General features: G+C 49.2%; 1 protein-coding gene across 1 annotated transcript in view; it reads left to right on the plus strand.

Annotated features, from left to right (window-relative positions):
• Nucleotides 1-22313, plus strand: part of LOC119402489 (uncharacterized) — a 38501-nt gene that overhangs the window by 14672 nt on the left and 1516 nt on the right. The window contains exon 3 of the mRNA XM_037669638.1: nucleotides 20056-20132. Within this exon, the coding sequence (XP_037525566.1) occupies nucleotides 20056-20132 (77 nt within the window). The remainder of the gene's footprint in view (nucleotides 1-20055; nucleotides 20133-22313) is intronic.

Raw genomic sequence — 22313 nt, forward strand, 5'->3', positions numbered from 1 at the left:
ACACAATCCCGGGCCCGGCCCGGCCCGGCTTTTTGAAGGTTCGCTGCGGAAACAAAACATCGTTTTCCGGCAATTTGGCATTTTTATTGAGCATATCAAATGTGATAAAAGAACACACGACGAACAGTCTCTACTACGCAGATTACAAATTACAAGTAGACGGCCTCATGCCAGCAACGATGGAGTTCGCTCGCCAAAGCCGTCACGTGTATGGGGTATGCCCATGCAAGCGTCAGCTTGCACGAAGGCGATCTACGTCGGGTCGCTCGTCGCTGTCGCGTGCATTTTCACTCATATGGGATTTGGCCCTAAATCTAACGCGAACAGTTGAGTGACGCCGTCACTAGCTCAGGTGGTGTTACTTCTTTGTTTGTCGGAGTGCAACAGAGGCAGTGCTTTACCTGCTCTCCTTTTGTTTAAAGTGGCGAATGGAAAGGAAAAGCGATAAAGGGCGGTCGCGGAAAAGGCTCTGTATGCGTGCTGGAAAACAATTCCCGCTCATTCTCTATATTTCGGGCTTGAGTCGGGCTTTGCGCAGGGCCCGAGCCCGGCCCGATAAAACTCCAGGTAGCCCGAGCCCGGCCCGGGCCCGAGGTGAAAATACGTCGGCCCGCCCGAGCCCGGCCCGCGGGCCGGGTCGGGCTCGGGCTTTCGGGCTAGCCAGAGCCCGTGCAGACCTATAGTGGGCACATATCCGTTTACCACAGACCACGGCATACGGGTATGCGCCACAGGTGGTTGACAGTTTATATATATACCCAGGAAAGGCGAGCACAGACAATGGTATTTTAAATGCGACAGCGTTAAGAAAAATCGACATCGGCAGCGTTGACCCGACGAATGCAAAGAATGAAAATGAGGATGGCAGCAGGAATCGGACCCAAGAATTCTGCGTGGCAGTCAGGTATTCTACCACAGAGCCACGCCATGTCTATAAAATGGTTTGGAAAGACGCCTTATGAAAGCGTAATATCGGTGCAACATCAGTTGTGGTTGTAGTGCTGGCTATTTTGTTTTACAAGCGAGCAATAAACACTACATATATATATTCCTATATACGATACAGACGTCATGTTAGGTTAAAGTCAATTGTGGTTCCAGTGTTGCCTCCGCGTTTAGAGCAGTCTAACAAACATTACATTTGTGTTCCTATGTTTCAGCAAGCTATATATTACCAGTACTCGAACCCGGTGGACTAGGCTAACGAAAGTTACGTATGATATTCACATCATCGCACCGTAAAGCGCACTTAATTTCCATAATAGTGACGTATGCGCTCTGATGTGAGTGGTGACCTTACATAAAACCGTAAGTTACCCTTGAAAGGGCCAGTAAACAACCCCGACGTCCAAAAATTTTAATGAAGAGAAATATGCGCACTTTTGCTTTGTGAACATGCTGGCGCAAAAATTTTGCGTATACGTGCTATAATAAGGAAGTTACAGGGGTTCGATCATCCGTTTCAGCTGGTTTCAAATTATCGCGCGGCCTCGCCACCCTTCTCCGCCACAGGGAGGGGAAGGCGTAGCCCGTCGTCGTGACTCCGCCCACTTCGGCAACGTGACACGACGTCAGCAATGGACGTCATCGGCGAGCTCGATCACTCGCAATGCACTTCCGCTTGCTGCGGCTCCTGGTTGTTTATTGTTTACATTGTCGCACGTGCTCCGCAACTTGACGGGCAGTTTTCGGCTCTTCGATATTTTTAAACCTTTGTGACAGTTCACAATGCAGCAGGAATACGCGCTTGCTTTCCAAGACGACGAGGCGGCGCGAGAGAAAAGAACCCCACTTGCCGCGCGTACAATGGAAAAACCAAGCAAGCGCGAGCCATCCTAGCTACCGGAGATTCCCCCTCTCTCCGCTTTATTTGCACCCGACAACGCTTGTTCCCTGTTCCTCCACGTGTTGCTCACGTCGAAGGCGAAGTGCATGCAGCTGCTACGCGGTGCGAGGAATATACACGCGACAACCCGACAACTGCGTCTCCGAAACCGCATCAGCGCACCGCCAAGAAACAAGGCGGCCTTTCGTAGGGGTGGGTGGGAATAGGAACTGACGCTAACTTGTTCAGACGTGGTTTAGAGCAATCGACGAGCTCAGTGGTACGTCAAGTTGCCCATGGGCAAGTTCGCGTCACTGCGCGTACGAGAGGGATTGGTCCGGCGAAGGAAAGAAGCGCGGGAATTGTTTTTCGCAATAGAGGGTCTGCGCGGCTCGCAGCGCTGTAATATTTGGAAAATGTGATCGCCGCTGTCTACGGCACGAATTGGCGAGTTTGTTTTGGGGGGTGTAAAAAAAAATCGGAGCCTGTTTACTGGCGCTTGAAGGTCAGTGAGGCTTCATATGGTCAAAAAATTCATTTTTGGCATTTTCCAATCACCCGATAGAGAATTTCTTGATATTTCATAATATATATCACACTTAGGCACTCGTGGTTCCAAAAATAATTTTTGGTCCTTTTTTTTGACACGTTGACATTGAAATGCATGTGTACCCCTACGTAATTTCTGTGTTTTTCTCAAAACGACATTTTTCAAGTGAATTTATCTTTCTCTGGGGAACTATCTGGCACACCCAAACAAAACATTTTAGATGTGTTAATTAGTGGGGTTTACATAATTGGAACTAGAATCAGTTGCGCAGGTGATTTCGTATTTTTATTTTAAAGAACCAGTCATAAGTGGCCATTTCCAGTCATTGACAAAAGTAAAAAAAAACATAATAAATCTAGTTTTTGCTGTGCGTTCACAATTTTAGTTCTACTTCTAAAAAAACCTAAAATAAAACATAGTAAACACAATCTGAAACTCGTTTTCAGCTCCAATGGGAACCTGCGTCTACCTTTAAAATACCTTGCAAATTTTAGAGCTATTGGTTTTAATACCACTCCTGTAGAGCCAAATTTTGAAACTCACTTTAAAGTCTCACTCCTCCTTAAACCCCAGTGTTGTCGACATGCCTGATAAGCAAACGATGTGCACACAACCACTGCACTTACCAAAACGCGTTGATCCACTTCGTCACGCGTCGCGTAATGCCAAATAAATGCAGCATCGCGTTACTCGCTGACTGCAGCGCATGAAACCGATTCCCACAAGGCATGGGATATGCCTAATTTTTGGGTGACACGAACACACTGGCAAAAGATTGTTGCAGTGGGCTCAACCACATTGTCAGTAGTAAAAATCTGCTTTTTTCTCAGTTTTAATTAAAGTAAACATGGTTGTTTCAGTAAATGAAATGTTCGGCAAACCTCACATATAACATGGGAATCAATGTTATACGAAGCATGCATCGGGAAAGTGAATGTGGCGTATTTTTTACATTGAGCGATACGTTACGAAATGACGCTAAATATATGTGCAAATGGTATACGCACACACATATGTTGGAGAGTCGCACGTATGTTATGTAACCTGCCGTTTACAGTAGCGTAGCGATGCCAAAAGCAACATGGGTATTAACAACACCAGACGCGGAAGCTGATATTTAGTGCTTATAGTTGTCCGTTATGATGGGGAACGCACGCACATTTCCCGAACCCGTGTGCATGTCTGGAAGGTGTTCTTGAGAGTGCTCAGGTAGATGGCAGTGAGCGGAATCTCCTTGTTATTTTAATTGATGTGCGCAACGCAGACCTCACCGATTTCACTGCTTGTCTGTGCGTGTTCTTTCTCTATTGGCCGGCAAATTGGGATTCGGCCTGCGTTGAAGATACCCATCGCCGTGTTTTTATAGTGCTAACAAGCCAGGTTCTGTGAGCATAGCACCTTTTTCAAGGTCGTACACGGAGTGTACCTTGAGAGCGGCTAGCCTGAGGTGATTGATGTGGTTGTGGCATCGAATGAAGGTGTTAGCCCGATCCAAGACAATGTCTTGAAGCCTGTTTGCTAGCCGGGTCATGTCGTCTACAGACTGCCTGTCGATATAGCCGACGACATGTTGGAACCTCAAGGCACCTTTTGCATTGGTGATGTATAGGCCTGACTGGCTGCCCAGGCGGCGCTGCGAAAACGGTGCTAAAAAGCGCCCCCTACGACAAGTTCTTTGGTTTCGAGTAGTCAGACTGGCGGCCGCATGCAGCACTAAGCTCAGATGCGCAATGGAGACGCCGCTGTCGGTTGTGCTGCGCTTTGGATCTCGGCCAGTTTCTGGCGTGGCTGAGTTCTCCAGGCCAAGCAATCTGCGTAAACGCAAGAAGCTCGTTAACGTCAAGCATGTTTACGACGTGCAGGAGATTGAAGGATCCATTTCGGCGCGCTGCAACTCGCAAGTGCAGCGAATCTCATACGACGTTGAACTCGAGGCAAGTTCTACGAGGCATGCTCGCGCGATTAACGACAGTGCATAAACGAAAAGATTGCTGTTAAGAAAGCCGAAATGATTTGCATTACACGACGAAACGGAATCAAGAAAGGTCCAGTGACGAAGGCTAGCCGTCGGCGGCCCGAATGAGCGCATTCGCGTCGTGTGCCGTTTTCTGCCGCATTCTGTCGCAAACACACTTTTTCCCCATGCACGCTCGTAATTTTGAACATTTGCTTCTAGGGAATTCGTCAAATTCTGTCAGCCTGCGGTGGCGGTCGAGAAGCGACGGCACGCAATGTTTACAGCCGGCCGCTGGAAGCAGCCGGCTGTAAGCTGCCGGAAAAATCGTAGGCACATACGCAGGGTGACTCATGGCATCGTTTTTCTCGTTTCCCACAAAATGCCGGCTGCATATCCTCGTGATCGCCGTCGGCAGCCACGGCGTGCCGTCTGGACTGCACACAGGGAATATATACATATATAAACGCGTGCACGCGCGTACGAAAAGTAATCAGCACGTTACGTTGCAAACCACGTTTTGCTCGCGTACTCACTTCACGCGTCGGACGGCACGTATCCAGCGGTTCCGTCGCTCCACTTCGTACGGCTTTCAGGGGAACCAGTAAAACAGCACAATAGGATCCTTACCCCCATGTTCGAGGCAATTAACCACGCAACAATAACGGCGGCGATCGCGCTTCGGGACCGCGCGCTGCTCAGAGCTGTCGCCCAGACCACCTGCTTTCGGCACGGTTTGTTGAAGCAGGGATCGCTCGTCAAACATGTCAGACTCTGCAGGCATAGCGGACAAGTTCCTGCGTACGTTTTAAGCACTTTTTGAGCCTGAAAACTAGGCGCAAAATTAAGTAAAACGCTTAAAGCAACTGAGAACTGCGTAACTCGCCGGTCGGCGTCCATTTTTGACTACCCAAGCAACTTCGGCGCACGCCACCAGGCTCCGCCACAGTACTCAAAACTCCAGCGCGTCAGCCCTGTAGGTCGTCGAGGCTGGTAGCCCTGGAAAGTGCTACATAGACCAACTTCAGTGGTTGGCGCTTATTGCATCCGTAGACTACCTGGGCGTATATGGCCCTTTGTGACTTATATACAGTTATCGCGTTTGCTTGCGCAATGGGAAACTGTGTCCTCTTACACGAGATATTTTTCTGGTGTATGTCGTGGTTGTGGTGGTTTGCATTTCCAGGGGCACCCATTTCAATTCTCTTGAGGGGTGTGCGGTAGCGATGTGCTTCATCCTGGCTGGGACGACAATGCCTACCGTAGAAGTTGGAAATTCAAGCCACACTCCCACGAGGTTGCCGTGTTCGTCCCGCTCGAAGCACCCCAAGATGCGCATGTTTGCATGAACAAGTCCATCGCATACGTCGATTTTCGCCGTGATCATGCACGGCTTACCGATTCTCAGGCAAAATTAGGCCGGCAGGCCACCCATGTCGCTTGCGTTCATCTTGGCCACGTCGGTCAGGGTATCCCTGTGTATCTGCTCGTTCTTATGTGTTATCGCATGTGGGATGATATAATACGTTGTCTGCAGCATCGAGGCAATTTGCGTTATAGAGGTCGATGCCTGCATTGCTGTAGTATAGCAGTATGTCGTCAGGGCACTTAGCGGTCGCTTCCTGTGTCACAAAACGGTTCTCAATCAATCTGACGTCATACTCGGTCAGCATGAGGCCATCGCCTAGCCTCTAAAAAATGCAGAGAACAATACGTCATTCTGGCGGACCACGTGGACGAGTGGTTAGCAATCGAACGACTTCCAGGGCAGTTCAGCCTTCAGATCCCTCACTCGCGTTGTGTTTCAGTGTGTATTTTCGCGCATAATGTGTTGATGGACACTGTGAATCACCTGTGGCACCCGCAAAACATGAACTGTGGTATGCAGGTATGTGCCACACTTGACTGATGGAAAGGCTTTCATGACGTACGCGACAGGCGTTTTGTGTTAATTACGTCATAATTAGTGAATGGTGTTCGTCATAGACTGATCCCCTGCTATGCTAATTTCGGTATATTACACATTATGGAGACGACCATGAGAGTACCCAGACGTAGGCGGCTAGATAGATATATAGATACGCAGACAGAAAGGGCCAACGTGCCTGAGGTTCGCTAAGAAATGCTTCGTATTTGAAACGCCACATATTATCAAGTGCCTCAATAACGTTACACATTTCAGCTTCGAACGATCCACGCGTTCTTGGCAATGCATTGAGCAGCTACCCACGGAGTCAGGCTGCAGTTCAACTACAGCCACGGAGTCAGGCTGCAGTTAGTTTAAGAATAAATATTGACGGCATGGGAACGCTTTGTTGATGAGATAACGAAATGTTTCAGTAGCACAGCTACGATAAAGAAGCTTGCCTTGGAGACTCTTGCACAAAGGGCTCAGTTACCGGGCGAGACCTGCGCAATTCATACAGAAGAGATTTGGAGGCTCGCTAGGCAAGCAGCCGCCAGCATATTCCAAGAGGACAAGGTGGGGCACTTACTGAAAGACATTGCAGAGGATGTCTACAGCTTATAATAAGCAGAGAAAACCTAACTTCAGTGTCAGATGTCATTCGGCACTGTCGGACGTTTCAGACCTTGCAGCAGCGCATAGTAACGCCGAAATTGCGTCGTCTCGCCAATGTCACTATGGTGGCCAGTTTAGAAACTGCACCAACTCTTGACTTTGCAGCAACCATCCGTCAGGTTGTTCAGGAAGAGTTGCGCAGACATGAAGACGTGCAGCGTTTAGTGGCCGGCACCTCTGGTTGCTGTTTCCCGCAAGTCGTGGCTATCCCGCAACTAGATTTCGACAATTCATCCGTCAACGCAGCGACGATTGCGGAATCCCGGCAAATCCATCCCTCAAGGCGGACTTATTACTTGAGGTCACAGTACCCTGAGCGCTTCCGTACCGAACGCCCATACCACCGGCCAACGAGCGACTATGTTGAGCGTCGCACTTATGCAAATGATCGTGCCAACGTGCCGCAACACGTCGGAGGGCAGGGACGACTTCGCCCAGTTCTCGTGTGTCACAGTTGCGGTGTGACCCAGGGGCGTAGCCAGAAATTTTTTTCACGGGGGGGTTCAACCATACTTTATGTATGTTCGTGCGTGCGTTTGTATGTGTGCGTGTATATATTCGCAAGCAAAATTGAAAAATGTCGGGGGAGGGAGGGTTTGAACCCCCCCACCCCCTTGGCTATGCCCCTGGTGTGACCGGCCACTTTTCGCTCGCGAATACCACGCTATAAACGTACGCCACCCTGGACGCAGCAGCCTGGTATCCCACCTATTCAAGAACACTGGCCCACATAATCAAGACCCAACTGAAGCTTCTGGCGGGGACACTTGCACAACCATTATCCTGCTTCCGACCTAAGTGTGACACCACCTACAGCATCTCGACTGCGTCGGTCTCCGTCGCCACATCGCCCCGTCACTGCATCAGGAAAACTAGACAGCGTGGACGATGGGGGTGAGGTCGCTGGTGACTGGCTGCGGGAAGAGATACGTCCACCGGTGTTTATGTGTAACGGCAAAGTGCAAGTTTTTCTTTATGGTCTAAATAAAATCGCCTAGGTGGACAGTGGTGCGACTGTTTCGGTCATGAATGCTGCTTTCAAGGATCTTTTAGGATGTAAAGTTGCGCTTTTGTCGGAGAAGGCGAAAACATTCTGTGGCGTTGGTGGCAACTCGCTGTGTCCCATTAGTGTTTGTACCGCGGAAGTGTCGTTGAGTGATCAAGTTGTAGGAGCTCGCTCGCCAGGTTCTTAAGCTGGGGCGAAGATCCGCGCCGTACGCGTAACCTTAGTTCCATGGGCGACCGATACAGGTGCAGCTCGCGGGAAAGATAATTCTTCTTCCTCTTCTTCTTCGAGCGCCTTCAGGATGATATTAACGCAGGCGAAACCACATATAGCATAGCCAACTGTAGAATGCGCACGCTCGCGCGAAAGAAAAGCCTTCTTCCTCTTGTTCTTCGAGCGCCTTGATGATGACATTAACGCTGCAAAAACCACATTTCCTCGACTGCCTCGACCACACGTTCAGCCACAGCTGCAAGGTCTGCGACCACTTGTGGTTCGACAACAACCTGACCATAATCGCTACTATAAAAAACGTGTGCCGTTTTTATATGACAATAGAGGAATTGTATGGGGATTTCATGGTTTACCCGATTATCTCCGAGCCAGCTCCTCAATCATCATTCAATTCGTGGATATGACGTGATTTTTCTTTTCCTCTATTGTTCTACGAGAGCGTTGATGATGATATTAACGCAGGTAAAACCACATATAGAGGGTTTCACTGTTTACTAACACAGGCCCTGGACCGCTTCCGGTGTCCTGCGCTGGCGTAGGCTAGCAGGATTGGCGGGGAACAAAAGCCTTGACGAGTAGTCCGTAGAGTTTCAACACTTTTCTCTCTGTGTCTAGCAAAATATTTGAATTAAATATTCTTCTAAGCTACACACAACACTAAAATAGTTAGTCTTTAACTATAAGCACCTTTCTTTTATGTGAAACTTGGAAAACGAGTATTCCCTTACTCTGACAAATCTTAAAGGGGTCATGAACCACTTTTCCAAGTAATGATCTAATGGCCTCAGTATCGGAGTGTACTGCCTCCCGAATCGATTGCCGCAAAAATTTCTCGAATCCGTCAAGAATCAGCGGAGTTACGGGGGTTTGGCGCACGCTCCCAGCGCTTTCTCTCTTTTCTCGTGCCGGCGAGCGCACTGGAAGCTAGACAGGGAGAGATGGCATGGGGGAAAGAAGTTACGCCAGCGCGCGTCATGAAACGCGATCGCTCTCCCGCTGTGATTCGCTTGCGCGAGTGCGGCTACCGTGTACTGAGGAGTGCGGCGCCGGCAAGTGGCGGCACCCCGCGGCAAGAAGCGCATCTGATCCGAACGCCGCTCTCGATTTACGTCGGCTATCGGCCAATAAGCATGCTATGTCTCTTGCGACGTACAGCGGACAGACGCCCCGCCCACCGACGAGAGTGAGAACCGGCCTCTGTTTGAAAAGAGGGTGCCTGGGGAAACGGCAACTTCGCGCTCCGCTTGTGGCCATTACGCGGCGCGCACGACTGTAATATTTGGCAGAGCAGTTCATAGCCGTGTCAGCTTTCCGCAGGATGTGTTTTTTCAATCAGCCCAAGGGGTGCTTCATGACCCCTTTAAAAAAACGCTTACGCTGCGGTGTTGCAGAATAATAAATGAGGTGACCGGAAGTTTCTTGGGGTACACCACGTGCTCCTGCTATCGCAATCTTGAAACCGTCTATAGCATAGCCAACTGTAGCATGCGCACGCTCGCGCACAGCTCGCGCGAAAGAGAAGTCTTCTTCCTCTTGTTCTTCGAGCGCCTTGATGATGATAATAACGCAGGCGAAAGCACATATAGCTTAACCAAGTGTAGCATGCGGCGCTTGCTCCACGCCGGCGCGTGTTCTCATTTGATACGAGACCGCTAGAGGGCCACAAGTGCGCGCTTGCTCTCTCTTTCGACAGTCAGCAGTCAATGCGCTTCGATACTGATAACATGAACGTAGAAGGCAAGGCGGCGGAGCGGAGGGCTCGCAACGCAGCAGCAGCGCGGGCTCGCCGCCAAGACCCTGCAGTGAGAGCTCACGAGGCCGCAGAAAAACGTCAGCGTCGTGCGGACCCCGAGATACAAGCCCGCGAAGCCGAAGCAGCGCGGAAGTGGCGGGAAGAGAACCTCGAAGAAATACGGGCGCGGGATGCAGCGGCAAGCGCCGAAAGCGGTCGCTAGCTGAAGTCGGTGGCGCCGACGCGCGCTTCAAGCGCGATTTCCTCGACCACACGTTCGGCCACAGCTGCAACGTCTGCGACCGCTTGTGGTTCGACAACAACCTGACCACAATAGCTACTATAACAACGTGTCACGTCTTTATATCACAGTAGAGGAATTTTACGGAGCCTTCACGGTTTACCCAATTATCTCCGAGCCAGCTCCTGAATCATCATTGACTTCGTGGATATGGCGTGTTTTGTTTTTTTGATAGAATTCTCGGATTTTTCCACGGAGCACGTCTAACGTAATTCTGGGCATTGATTTCCTATGAATGTGTGGGGCCACTGTTGACTGTAGAAATGGAGAGGTGTACGTAAGTGACGCTGTCCCTGATGCACTGATGGAGAATTCGGGAGAACGGGAACACGGTGCGTTCCGAGTCTAAGAAGATACCGTTGTCCCGACATTGTGTGCTGTATGCGTTCCCGTAGTTTCTTCGCATATTTACAAGGAGACCAGGTTTGACGCAATGGTGTAACCTTTCCATTAAAGTTGTATTAAGAAGAACACGTTGGTGCTCCATTGCATAGTCTCAGTGAGGAAAAGGCGTAGGAGACTTTGGATGATGAATTGTTCGAATGATTCGGTGCTACTACCAGGAGGACTTAAGCTCACCTCATTCAAAAAATACTCGCCGATGACATTAGCTGTCCTTACTAACGTTCGAGGTGGCGACCAAGTGAGCGCTTGCTCAGTCGATTTGAAAATTTTACCTGTGGTCGACAAGTCACTCACTCTAGACAAGCGCCGTATGCGTCTAGACGTTCTGGTAAAATATTTGCCGGTTTTCTATTTTTCATACAGTAAACATGCTCCTTCGATCCCCGCGTCTCATACGTGCAACAGGAAAACTACAGGAACAGCACAGCCAATCCGACGAAAACCCTGCGAGTATCGCCGTGCGAGCGTAAGATAATAGATGCTAAAGTGCCTGAAATGCTACAGAACGGCGTCATCCAAGAATCACCGAGCCCCTGGGCAGCTGCAGTGATTCTTGTCAAAAAGAAAGACGGCACCTGGAGATTCTGTGTCGACTATCGCCGTCCGAACTCCGTCATGAAGGATGTTTTTTTACCTTCTCCCACGAATTGATGACGCCTTGACTGTCTCAATTCGGCATGCGACTTTTCGTCTATAGATTTACGCTCAGGCTACTGGCAAATTCCTATGCATCCAATGGACAAGGAAAAGACGTCTTTCATAACCCCGGACGGACTGTATGTATTCGACGTACGATGTGGGACTGCATGAACTGGAAAGGTTCATGGATAATATTGTGCGTGACCTAAAGTGATACATATGTGTGGGTTATGTTGATGACGTTGTGATCTTTGGGCGCACGTTTGTTGAACATAACGAACGAGTGGTCTTTCTTCTGGAATGCATTTGACACGCTGTCTTGTTTTTTTATTGCGAAGGAGTATCGGTGCTCCGCGAGCGACAGACCTCGGGGATTGGACACCTCGTGAACAAAGGTGGCATTAGGCCTGACCCAAACGACACAGGTAGTGGCTTTTTTGGGCGTGTTGAACGTGTCACTCCGGATGCCTCCCATTCCGGTTCTTGCGGTTCCGTTACTGAGGAAAGCTTCGACGTAGTTGTGTATTCTCCTTCAGCAACATAGGTTGCTGAGCCCCTCTAGCACAGCCTTGTGACTGATATTGTCGAAGGCCGCCTGAAGATCAAACGCGAGAAATATGTTTTCGCCGTATTTTGGGACGGCAGTAAGCACCTCTTCGTTGATTTGTAGGAGAACGTACTGCGTTGAGTGGCATTTTAGTAATCCAAACATGGTGCACGACACGAGTGCATTATGTTCCAGGCGGGTCTGCAACCTATGAAGCAAATTCTCTAGTACACTTTCCCCAAGTATGAGCTCAGTGAAATGAGTCTCAGATTTGCCAACATGGGAGTCTTTCCGGACGTTGGACTCATTACTATTTCAGCATGCTTCCAAAGGTCCGGGATGATACCCCGTTCCCAGTGCTGGTTGACGATTTCCGTTTTAAGAGAGTTTTTGTCCAGGTTCTTTATCATGGCGTGAGTGATGCCATCCTTCCATGGCGTGGTGTTCTTTGTCTGAGACATCATAGCGTGTCTGACTTCTATGGTAATGGGCTCCTCTAGAGCGCGATTTACTTCGCCCATGTATGCCAAGCTGGAGTCAGTATCCGTGGCAACGCCAATATAGCGCAGCTTGGAGTTTTCTAGCATTTTCCTATATGTGCCTTAGAATTGGTGCTTTATCGTTTGGGTCGTCTTACGATTTTTGGTCTTGGCCTTCGTTGGGTCTATGAAAGCCTTTAGCAAGGCCCATGTACTTTTCCAACCTAGTGTACCCTGTAGGTCGTTGCATTTTGGTCCCAGTTGCACCTTGAGAGCTCCGTCGCATACCCTTCGGCGTCTTTGATGACCGTGGCGATCTTAAGTCTGAATTTTCTATTGTGATTCTGCCGCTTCCGTCTTCTCAGTAGACCCCGGTGGACGTCCCAGAAGTGTAGGAGATGCTTATCCACCTCGGGCGTGTTTGTGATGAGGGCGACCTCTCTGGTTAGCATGTGCCAGGTCGCCTTGATTCCTGCGACCCAGCTCTTAATGTCCGCCACGTCTGTGTCTTTGGACTCCGCCCTAGTTTTTCTAAAGGCTTGCCAGTCTGTGAGTCTAGCCTGACCATGCCTTTTCTTGATTGAGAGCCTTTGTATATGGATGCTAAAATGCAGTGGTCGCTTCAAAGCGTTTCCCATCGCTTTCCCATCTGGCCTCCCTTGGCCTTCTAATGAACGCCAAGTCGAGAGGCGTTCGCAAGCAATGCGCGGTAGAGGCATACGCACTAGATGTCACAGGAGAGGAATGCACTAGAGCATTCTTTCCTCTTCGCTAGAATATGTAGATGAGAAGATGTTGAAAACTTCCCGGCTTTGCACTGACAGTGTATAGTCACAGCTTTGAAAGTACGCAGTCTTTAAATAGTAATACTTCCTCTTACAAGTGCCCTTTTGACATTGTTGTATCATTTTCCCTAGTTCTTTAAAAAAGAAGCATTCTAGAGGTAGCCAAAATAACTCTCAGCAGCATATTTGACGTGAACAATGTCGACAGAATTGCGTCCCTTCAAGTGTTTCTTCAAGTTAGGAAACACGTGTTTGTTGGAATAATGATATTAGCTATCATTGGAAAGCTGAAAGCGTACGCTTTCTCATGCGACACAATTAACATGCATTGAACTAGCGCAGCAAGCACAATGCGTCAGTAAACAATGACTAAAATGCGGAACGTGTGCCGCTGGAGTGGGAAGGCCAACTTAAGAGCAAGCAACGAATCGGCGAATAGAACAAGAAATTTTGTAGAATATGCAGCCATGAGAAACATCGCTGACTGTGAAAGCCTAACGTCCCGGGTAATCTTCGCAGCAAATTTTATTAGACATGCATTGAAAGAAATAAACTTCACAAGCAGACACGGGAATATTAAACGAGATCTGTTATTTTTGCGTTGAGCAGTTTCACGGCGTGTCCAACGCGCAAGGCCAATAGCAAGTCATTCCTCATGCCCTCATTTAACCCTTCGTATTACAGCGGCTATTTGGTTCAGGTGCATTTATTGGTCATACCTCAGAACAATACTTCTGTCTTACTCCGTAAAAAATAGTAATTGCCAGGTTGTAAAACAAATGCACTCGAAATGCGTTAGGAGCAGGCGGCCGCAGAGCCAAGAGGGCGAGGTTGTACAGATGACAGCTCTGGAAGTGCCACTCCGCGAGAGGAGACGGAATGAGGACACATTATCGCTCGCGACTCGGGCAGAGCTCGCAAAGTGAGGCTAATCTATTAACGTTCAGATAGACAACCGGCCCCTTGCAGACGGCAAAATTCTAGGGTCCTGTCATATCCGGTCTACAAGGCGAGCGGCTCTGAGGTCGTCGCTGTGGTTTCTTCGAGAAACTGGACTAAATGACAAATTATGATACACATGCAATATTGGTGCGTCGTGTTTGGACGGTGCCAGAGTCATCACACTACAACTTCGTCACTGACCCTTCATCTCTGTCACTCTTTTACATCCCCGTTCACCTTCCCCAGCACAAGTTACCAAACCGGGGACTTTCTCTGGTTAACATCTCTGTCTTTCTCTTTCTCTCTCTCTCTGTTTCAAGGGTAGAGTATTGCGCCGCTAGCAGTCTGAGCAGGTCTTAACGTAGTGTCTGATGGTGTAAATCGTTTATGGTGTGCTGATTCTGTATTCGTGCGAGAGTGTGCGTGAATGGCAAATGTCAACGAGAACTGTACAGATACGTATTCAGTCAGTGCCTCGGACCGCTTTGATCGACCTTGTAAAAGCACACTTAGCAACTATCCGACTAGTCACACCACACCTCCATCCGCAATGTTCTGAACATGCTCACGCACAGATGGTATAAGTAAAAGAAAGCCTCCGACGTACCACAAGAGCTGTCATACCTACGCGTGGGTGATACCTCCCTGGTGGTTTACCGGCGAGGAGGTTTTGTTGCGGAGGCTTCGTGTCGAGGCTGCGCTTATCCCATTTGTGACCACTCTCTGGGCGCCACTTAATCACGTCCCGTATAGTGCATGGTACCCCCTTTGTGACGCCCCAAGCCTTGCTGTGGATTGTCCGGGCCTTTATTTAAACCGTCTTCGCCACATTCGTGCAACAGGCCTCGGGCCTGGCCGACCTGTTCGGTGCCAGTCACCGATCCAGCGGTCGGTGACTGGCACCTCGACCGCTGGATCCACGGGCCCTTCCGCCGTTCACTGTTGCACTTTATACACGAAGCAGGTTGGCATGTTCATGTTTTATAACACGAATTACTAAGCCTAACGGAGGCTTTCGAAATAAAAAATATGTTTCGTGGTGGCACGCATTCAGGTACTCTTCTCGCATCGCAGGTGACACCACATAAAACCGGCTTGAGGCTCAAAGCATTACTTAAAGAAGTTCTGGCGGAGAAAAATTGTTGAAATCGTATGCCTGAATTTCCCTTGTGGCTACGTAAGCTTGCCCTCGTGATAATCGATGAGTCGACGACGCACTACGTCATCACGCTGTTGCTGAGTACGCAACACGCTATGACGGCGCAGAAGAAACTGTCGTCGCCATCACGAACGAGGGTGTGCACGCAAACAACCCATGAGAACAGAACAAAGAAAGCAGCGCCAATGTCAGTAAGAGTTGGTGTTGGGGAGCGTAAGAGACAGTCAGTATCGGTATACTCGTGTCCCGACTTAGACACAACTGTACAGTTGAACTCTTCAAGGCAATTACAGTTGAAATAGGTGATCTGATGAGTCCTTAATATGTGCAAGGCAACACCAGTAGTCATGGTCGGTGACTGCTCTGAATTGTCGTCCGGACGACTTGAAATGTACCTACAGCCCACGCGACAGTGTGTTATTCTTTTTCGGCGGTCAAACAATTCGACTCGGGCGACGGTAAGGTGCGAAAACCGCAGGCGATCACTCGCGCAATCCATTCTTGCCTCTACAGGTGGACTGCTCTGACGACGGCAGCGATTACATCTGTTTGCGCTCCAGTGTCGGTGTCTGCTTCAAAGTGACCCAGCACTGGCGTGTTCTGGAGGCATAGCTGTAGTTGACAAAAAGCTCAGTGTTGCTCTATGTCCAAAACGACAAGTACGCAATCTCTTCTTTGATTGTGTAATTGATCAGTCCTCTTTGAAAATTTACGTACGAAGCGACGTAGGTATACACAATATCCCAAAAAGCAACGAACCCCACGCTCGTTTGTAGAAATAGGGAAGACAGCAACTGCTCGCGCTTTTCCAGAAACCTGGCAAATTCCGTCCTGGGTTGGGAATGGCCAAGGAATTTTAGCTTCCCGTAGATGCAGTGGAACCCTGTTTTAGCTTCAGTTAGAGGCTAACCTTTCCAGCGCATCAAGTACTGCACGAAGAAACCGAAGATGCTCTTCAAATGTCTCTCAAACTACGATGACGTCATCTAAGGAAATAAAACAGGATTGCTCCTTAAAATTGGAAAATACTGTATCCGTCCATATTTCAAAAACCGAAGGAGCAGAGCACAGCCCGAAAACAAGTACTCCGATTCCCATGAATTTTATATACAGTTTGCTGCCAGTTACGGTCGCAAAAATGTTCCAAAAGCCGGGAGAGTTCATGATTAAAACAGATACTCCGACTTAACACAACAAAATATAACAAAAAACTACACAGACGTTTCGTCACCTATGCGGGTGGCATCTTCAGTATGAACTGGCACCGAATGAGCGAAGGTAACCCAGTCTATTTCTAGTCTCGTATGTCTCTGTACACATCCGGTAGGGGGCCACGGTTGCTGTTGCACGCCGACCTGTCACGGCGGATGAACCACGACTCGAGAAGCTTTCTCTTGCCCCACCTTTGTTCCCGAGCCAGCGTCGTCGCATTACTGAAGTCAAAGGCATGCCCCGTCGTCCAGCAGTGTTCGACGAGTTCGCTCTTGGAATGCGTGGCATGGGTGGCTTTGGCGACGTCCCCTTTGTGCTCTTTGAACCTCGTTGACAGCTTCCTGCCTGTTTCGCCGATGTATGTCGCGTCGCAGTCCCCGCACGGTACCTTGTAGACAACCCCGCTTTGATCGTTCGCAGGGGTGCGGTCTTTAGGCTTGGTGAACACGTTTCCCAAGGTACAATGAGGTCTGAAAACGGTTTTAATGCCCAGCGGACGTAGTGCTCTCCGAACAGAGTCTGACACGCCCTGAACGTAAGGAATGGAAACAATGGATGTTGTGTTTTCTCGTGCCGCACTTCTTGTTCCCCCTCGCATACGTCTCATGGTGTCGTTGATAAACGTCCTCGGATAATGCCTTTGCTCCAAAGCACCGACCACATTTCCCATCTCATGTCGCCGCAAGTGCTGATCAGAACACACAGTATCGCAACGGGACAAGAACGTCCTCACGACGGACCGTTTGTGCTCGGCCGGGCGATGTGAGTGGAAGGACAAAAAGCCTCCGGTATCGCATTGTTTCCGGTACACTGTTGTTTCCACCCCGCCATTACAAGCCCTGTGGAGAAGTATATCCAAAAATGGCAAGGCATTATATATAGCGCGCCGTATAGGCCTCCCAAGCTCGGCCAGGAGGCGCTGCGTCGCACGCGTTTCGCCGCCTTTCTTGCGAAAACCGGTCGCTCCTGTCCCCACACCAGCTTTTGACTGCGCTGTCTCCGCACGTTCAGGCACACTGCACGCGCTGTTCTCTGCTCGCCGTGCACGTGCAGCTTCACGTGTCGCTTGCTCTGAAGGTTTAGAAAGATCCCAGAGATGGAAAAAAAACGTTTTAACGGTGGCAATCTTACCAGAGGAGGACGGTTGATCGACCACCTTTTCGGGACCAAGCAGGTCGTCGAGGGCGATGCTGTTTGTGCGAGCGCTACGTGTGTGCAGATGCTGAACGGGCACATTTCTTTAACATGAGTAGGGAGGTGACTGCGCGAATTCTGTAATTATGTTACCGGTAAAACGCACATTCGTTGCGGCAGTCGTGTATACTCGGAGCTGTCAGCAATAATCCAGCACGCTTTCGCGTGCGCTTCCTATTGATAACTTTTCAATTGCTTGGATGCCAAGTTTGTCGTGCGGCTTTAAATTTATTATGAGCTCAGTGTGAAGAGCATAAATTTACATCTGCCCTGTTGAGTCACTGGCTGCATCGCAATGCGCAGTGTTCAGTTTCGTGGGAGTTTCACTTTTGCCGAGGTTTGCATCGAATGATAACAACGTCGGATCGCTAGTTTAATGTCGCCTTGGATTTTTTTAGAGCTCCCTTTGACAGCATAATGATATACGCAAACAAAAAATAAATATTTCATGCCCACTTCGATGATGCATGTTTCTTGCAGAGGCGTGTTTCATTTCGAATAATATCGACGCCTGATCACGCACCGTGTTCGCTTATTCGAATGTCGCTTTGGTTGTTTCGACAGCTCGCTTGGTCAGCATCATACTATACAGGGGCGTAGCCAAGGGGGGGGGGGGGGGGGGGCGTGGTTCAAACCCTCCCCGAAAATTTTCAATTTTGCTTGCGTATATGTACACGCACACATACAAACGCACGCACAAACATACATAAAGTATGGTTGGACCCCCCCCAGCCCCCCGAAAAATTTCTGGCTACGCCCCTGATACTATACAATATCCCACTGGGATCGCGCATGTTTATGATTATGCCGAGATTTGTGCCCAATAATAAGCGCATCTGAATTCGCGAAGCCATCGAAAATTTAATTGCCACCTTGGTTCTTTTTTCAGCTCGTTTCCAAAGCGGCATGCAAGGCTTTTTATTACGTGCCGAACGCATGACATTAATACGAGGCACGCCGTGGTGGATTAATTCGAATTAATTTCGGCCACCTGGGTTTCTTTAACGTGTACGTAAATCTAAGTACGCCGGTGTTAGTGCATCTCGCTCCCATCGAAATGCAGCTGCTGTATGCGTGAATCGAACCCATGACCACGATTTTAGCAGCGCAAGACTTCAGCCTTCTAGCAATCACGGAGTGTCGCATGCAAGGCCAATATAAACGCTCAGTGCAAACATACAGCTTAATTCTGTTTACAGGGAGCCGCGACGGGAAATGTACCGCAATCAGCTGAATTAAACACTTAGTACTCACGGTACGTTATTTAAACTGTGGTGTAATAAGCCCAAATGCTCCGCTGCTGTAACATTACAAATGGTTGACTCGGAAAGCCAGCGCGCAATCTCGAAACGTACAGCGGCTGTCTATTTGTTGTAACTTCGGTTCACAAACGCACTTCCCTTTCAAATGAGCACGATCATCGCGTTTCTCCCCGTTAATAGTTCGTAATACTGTGTACGACAAAAACTGCTTCAAGGTGACAAGACCGCGAAAGCATCGCGGCGAACTGCCATAATCCACTCTTGACGCCTCTGCTCCTCGGACTGCTTGCATTGGAAACGGTAGAACATGACAGGAAGTTTTCGGCTCTTCGACATTTTTAAACTTTTGTGACAGTCCACAATGCAGCAGGACTGCGTGCCTGCTTTCGAGTACGACGAAGGAACGGCACCAATAGCGTGAAAAATGCGAGATAAAAGCCCCGGGGAGCACGTTCTCCGCGCGCGCGATGAGAAAACCAAGCCAGAGCGACCCGTCCCAGCTACCGGAGTTTTCCCCTCTCTCCGCTGGGGCGGCGGACGGCGCTGCGCAAACTTGAGCGTTGGAGGCCTATTGTCGTTGCCACGCAAAGACCATCGTGGCACGCGCACCTGGTCGGACCCGGCTCGCATGCGCCACGCGCGCGGGACTTCGGATGAAGAGAAAGAGGAAGACAGTGGGATGTTCTCTCTGGTGTTCGACTGAGTCGCAGTTTTGACGACCGCAGCCACTTAGAGTTGTGGGCACAGGTTCGCCCTTAATAAATACTTTGTTTGACTAGTCTCTGTGCTTCAGAACCGCTACATTTCTGGTGGAGGTGCGGGGTATGAATCGAAGCCCCACGAACGCAAGAGAGCTTAGCCCCGACCAACAACGAGTCGATCGCGTGGAGCTGACACCTGTGCACCAGAGGGCCAGCCGTCGTCTTCGAGGTGAATCGCCTGAGTTCAGTCCTCTACACTTCACGCTAAGGGGAACTCAGACGACGGACGCCACCGCTATGACAAGTCAGGCAACACCGTCACAAGTGGTCGTCAATCAACCTCACAAGCCGCCAGTATTCCATGGCGACTCGTTCGAAGACGTGGAGGACTGGTTGGACCTCTTCGAGAGAGTGGCGAACTTGAATGGATGGGCGCGTTATTTGAATGCGGCTAAGATGACGCGGCAATATATATATATATATCACTGTGCCAGTGTCATATAGCTTCACACGAATTTTTCATCAATGCAATATGTCTCGCTTACAGGGGTTGGTTCAAGCAGCGCTACGATTTCGAATCTCAAGAAGGAGAGTATAACCATGTGAAAATCAGAGAACCTAACGGTAAGCGGTAAGATTAATATACATACTCCAACTAGTGGTGGTGATGGTGGTGAATGCTATATAATTTTCTTTGTGAAGCAATGGCCGCAGTGAGAGCGGGGGAGGATGCGGCAATATTTCCAAATGCTCTGCGGGTGTTCCCTTATAAAAGTTTGCCTCACGTAATGCCTGCCTATGAACCATAAATGCTGGTGTGCTGGCACGAGTCCCTGTGTTGCCAGCAAGGCCCCCGTGCACGGGTGTCCATACTAGTTCTCGGTCGTGTTGTCGGGCTGGGAGCGAAAAGAGGGAGAGTGTTCGTGTGGACTCACTACTGGCTCCATCGTATATCATAGAATTAGATCCGCCGACTGGGACCTAATAGCTTGATAGGATAACGGCCAGAGCATAGCTATTGCCGCTTCCTCTGCCTCCCTAGAATAAGAAGAAAGCTGCAGGCACCACTGGCTATTCGGCTTTGAGGGATTGAAACCGAGGCGGTAAAAAAAAAAAAAAAAAAAAACTTGGCAGGACGCTTGAGCTTCGCCTTCAAGTGTGGAACGCAATAGCGTAATCGGACCGTGTTCGCATCGCCTTCTCAATCGCTAGGCTGGCTTCGCTTCTTGCTCGACACCTAAACCGCTCCGCAAGGAAAGGAACGTCTGTGCGGCTGTAAAGCGACCCTTTCAAACTATCCCGGAATGCCTACTGCAAGTGCAGTTGTGAAGTGCCCACTACGACATAATTGTTCGTTTTGCGAGTTGGCGAAGCACCCACTACCGATCCGTGAGGTAACCCCCCGGGCATCTGTTGTTCATGCTCTTGTTGATAATTAATTATGCCTGCGTGCTTTGGTAAGCCTTAAACCAGCCACTAAATGCGCTCTTCACATTTTTGACGTCTGGCCTGATTCTACGCTTGTGCCACGAAATATTACACGTGCTAATGACACTCCTTGCACTACATAGCATTCACATACTGTTTTTTAAAGCACTTTTGAGAGCGAGCGTGGCATTGTTATAGAACACCTGCTTGCCACTAGCTCTTGTTGATAATGATAATTAATTATGCCTGCATGCTTTGGTAAGCCTTAAACCAGCCACTAAATGCGCTCTTCACATTTTTTGACGTCTGGCCTCCCGAAGGTCGCGGGATCGAATCCCGGCCGCGGCGGCTGCATTTTCGATGGAGGCGAAAATGTTTGAGGCCCGTGTACTTAGATTTAGGTGCACGTTAAAGAACCCCAGGTGGTCGAAATTTCCGGAGCCCTCCACTACGGCGTCTCTCATAATCATAGCGTGGTTTTGGGACGTTAAACCCCAGATATTATTATTATTATTATTGACGTCTGGCCTGATTCTACGCTTGTGCCACGAAATATTACACGTGTTAATGACACTCCTTGCACTACATAGCATTCACACACTGTTTTTTAAAGCACTTTTGAGAGCGAGCGTGGCATTGTGATAGAACACCTGCCTGCCACGCCGAAGTCCTGGGTTCGATTCCCAATCAAGCCGGAGATCTTATTATTTATTTATTTGCATCTCTGTCGAATTCTCGCTGACGGTCAACGCTGATTTTTCGCTCAGAAGCAACGACGTCGACAGCGGAATTTCTACGTACCGAGACATTTAAGGCTACGTGCTAAAAAAGGGCCGGCACTGTGTTCACCAACATCGACGTAAACAACCCCCTTATTTATAGAAAATCATTCCCTGAGAGCATCTGTTTGCTACCGTGAGCGAATTTGTAGACCTTGCATAAATAGGTGGCCTCTTCGCTCTCTTCTCTTTCAACAGGCAGATGTAATGGATTGAATATGTTCTTAATTCTTGATAGGTTATTCTCAGAGCGGTAGCTGGACGCGTTCCTATAGTTTACCCTCCGGCGGCTTAAGCGCATGTGGCTCCCCCTCCTAAAATTCTTTAAGTAGTCACTACGCGAGGCCGCCATAACAATTCGACCAATTCGGATGTCAAAGTCCCAAATAAATTAAAGCACTGTGTGAACAGAAAGGTAATTAGTTAAAGGTCCAATTAGCGACGCTCTTCTGGCTGTCACACCGCTTTCTCTGATTACGCTCTCACCTTTAACTACTACAGCTACCACTAGTGTTGGTTTATTCATTGGTCATGGACGTCAGTCCTCGGGATGGAGATGTACCACCGAGCGTCAACGTGGGCGCATCCACGTTAAACG

The sequence above is a fragment of the Rhipicephalus sanguineus genome, chromosome 8 (genome assembly GCF_013339695.2).
Source record: "Rhipicephalus sanguineus isolate Rsan-2018 chromosome 8, BIME_Rsan_1.4, whole genome shotgun sequence".
Taxonomy (NCBI): Eukaryota; Metazoa; Arthropoda; class Arachnida; order Ixodida; family Ixodidae; genus Rhipicephalus; species Rhipicephalus sanguineus.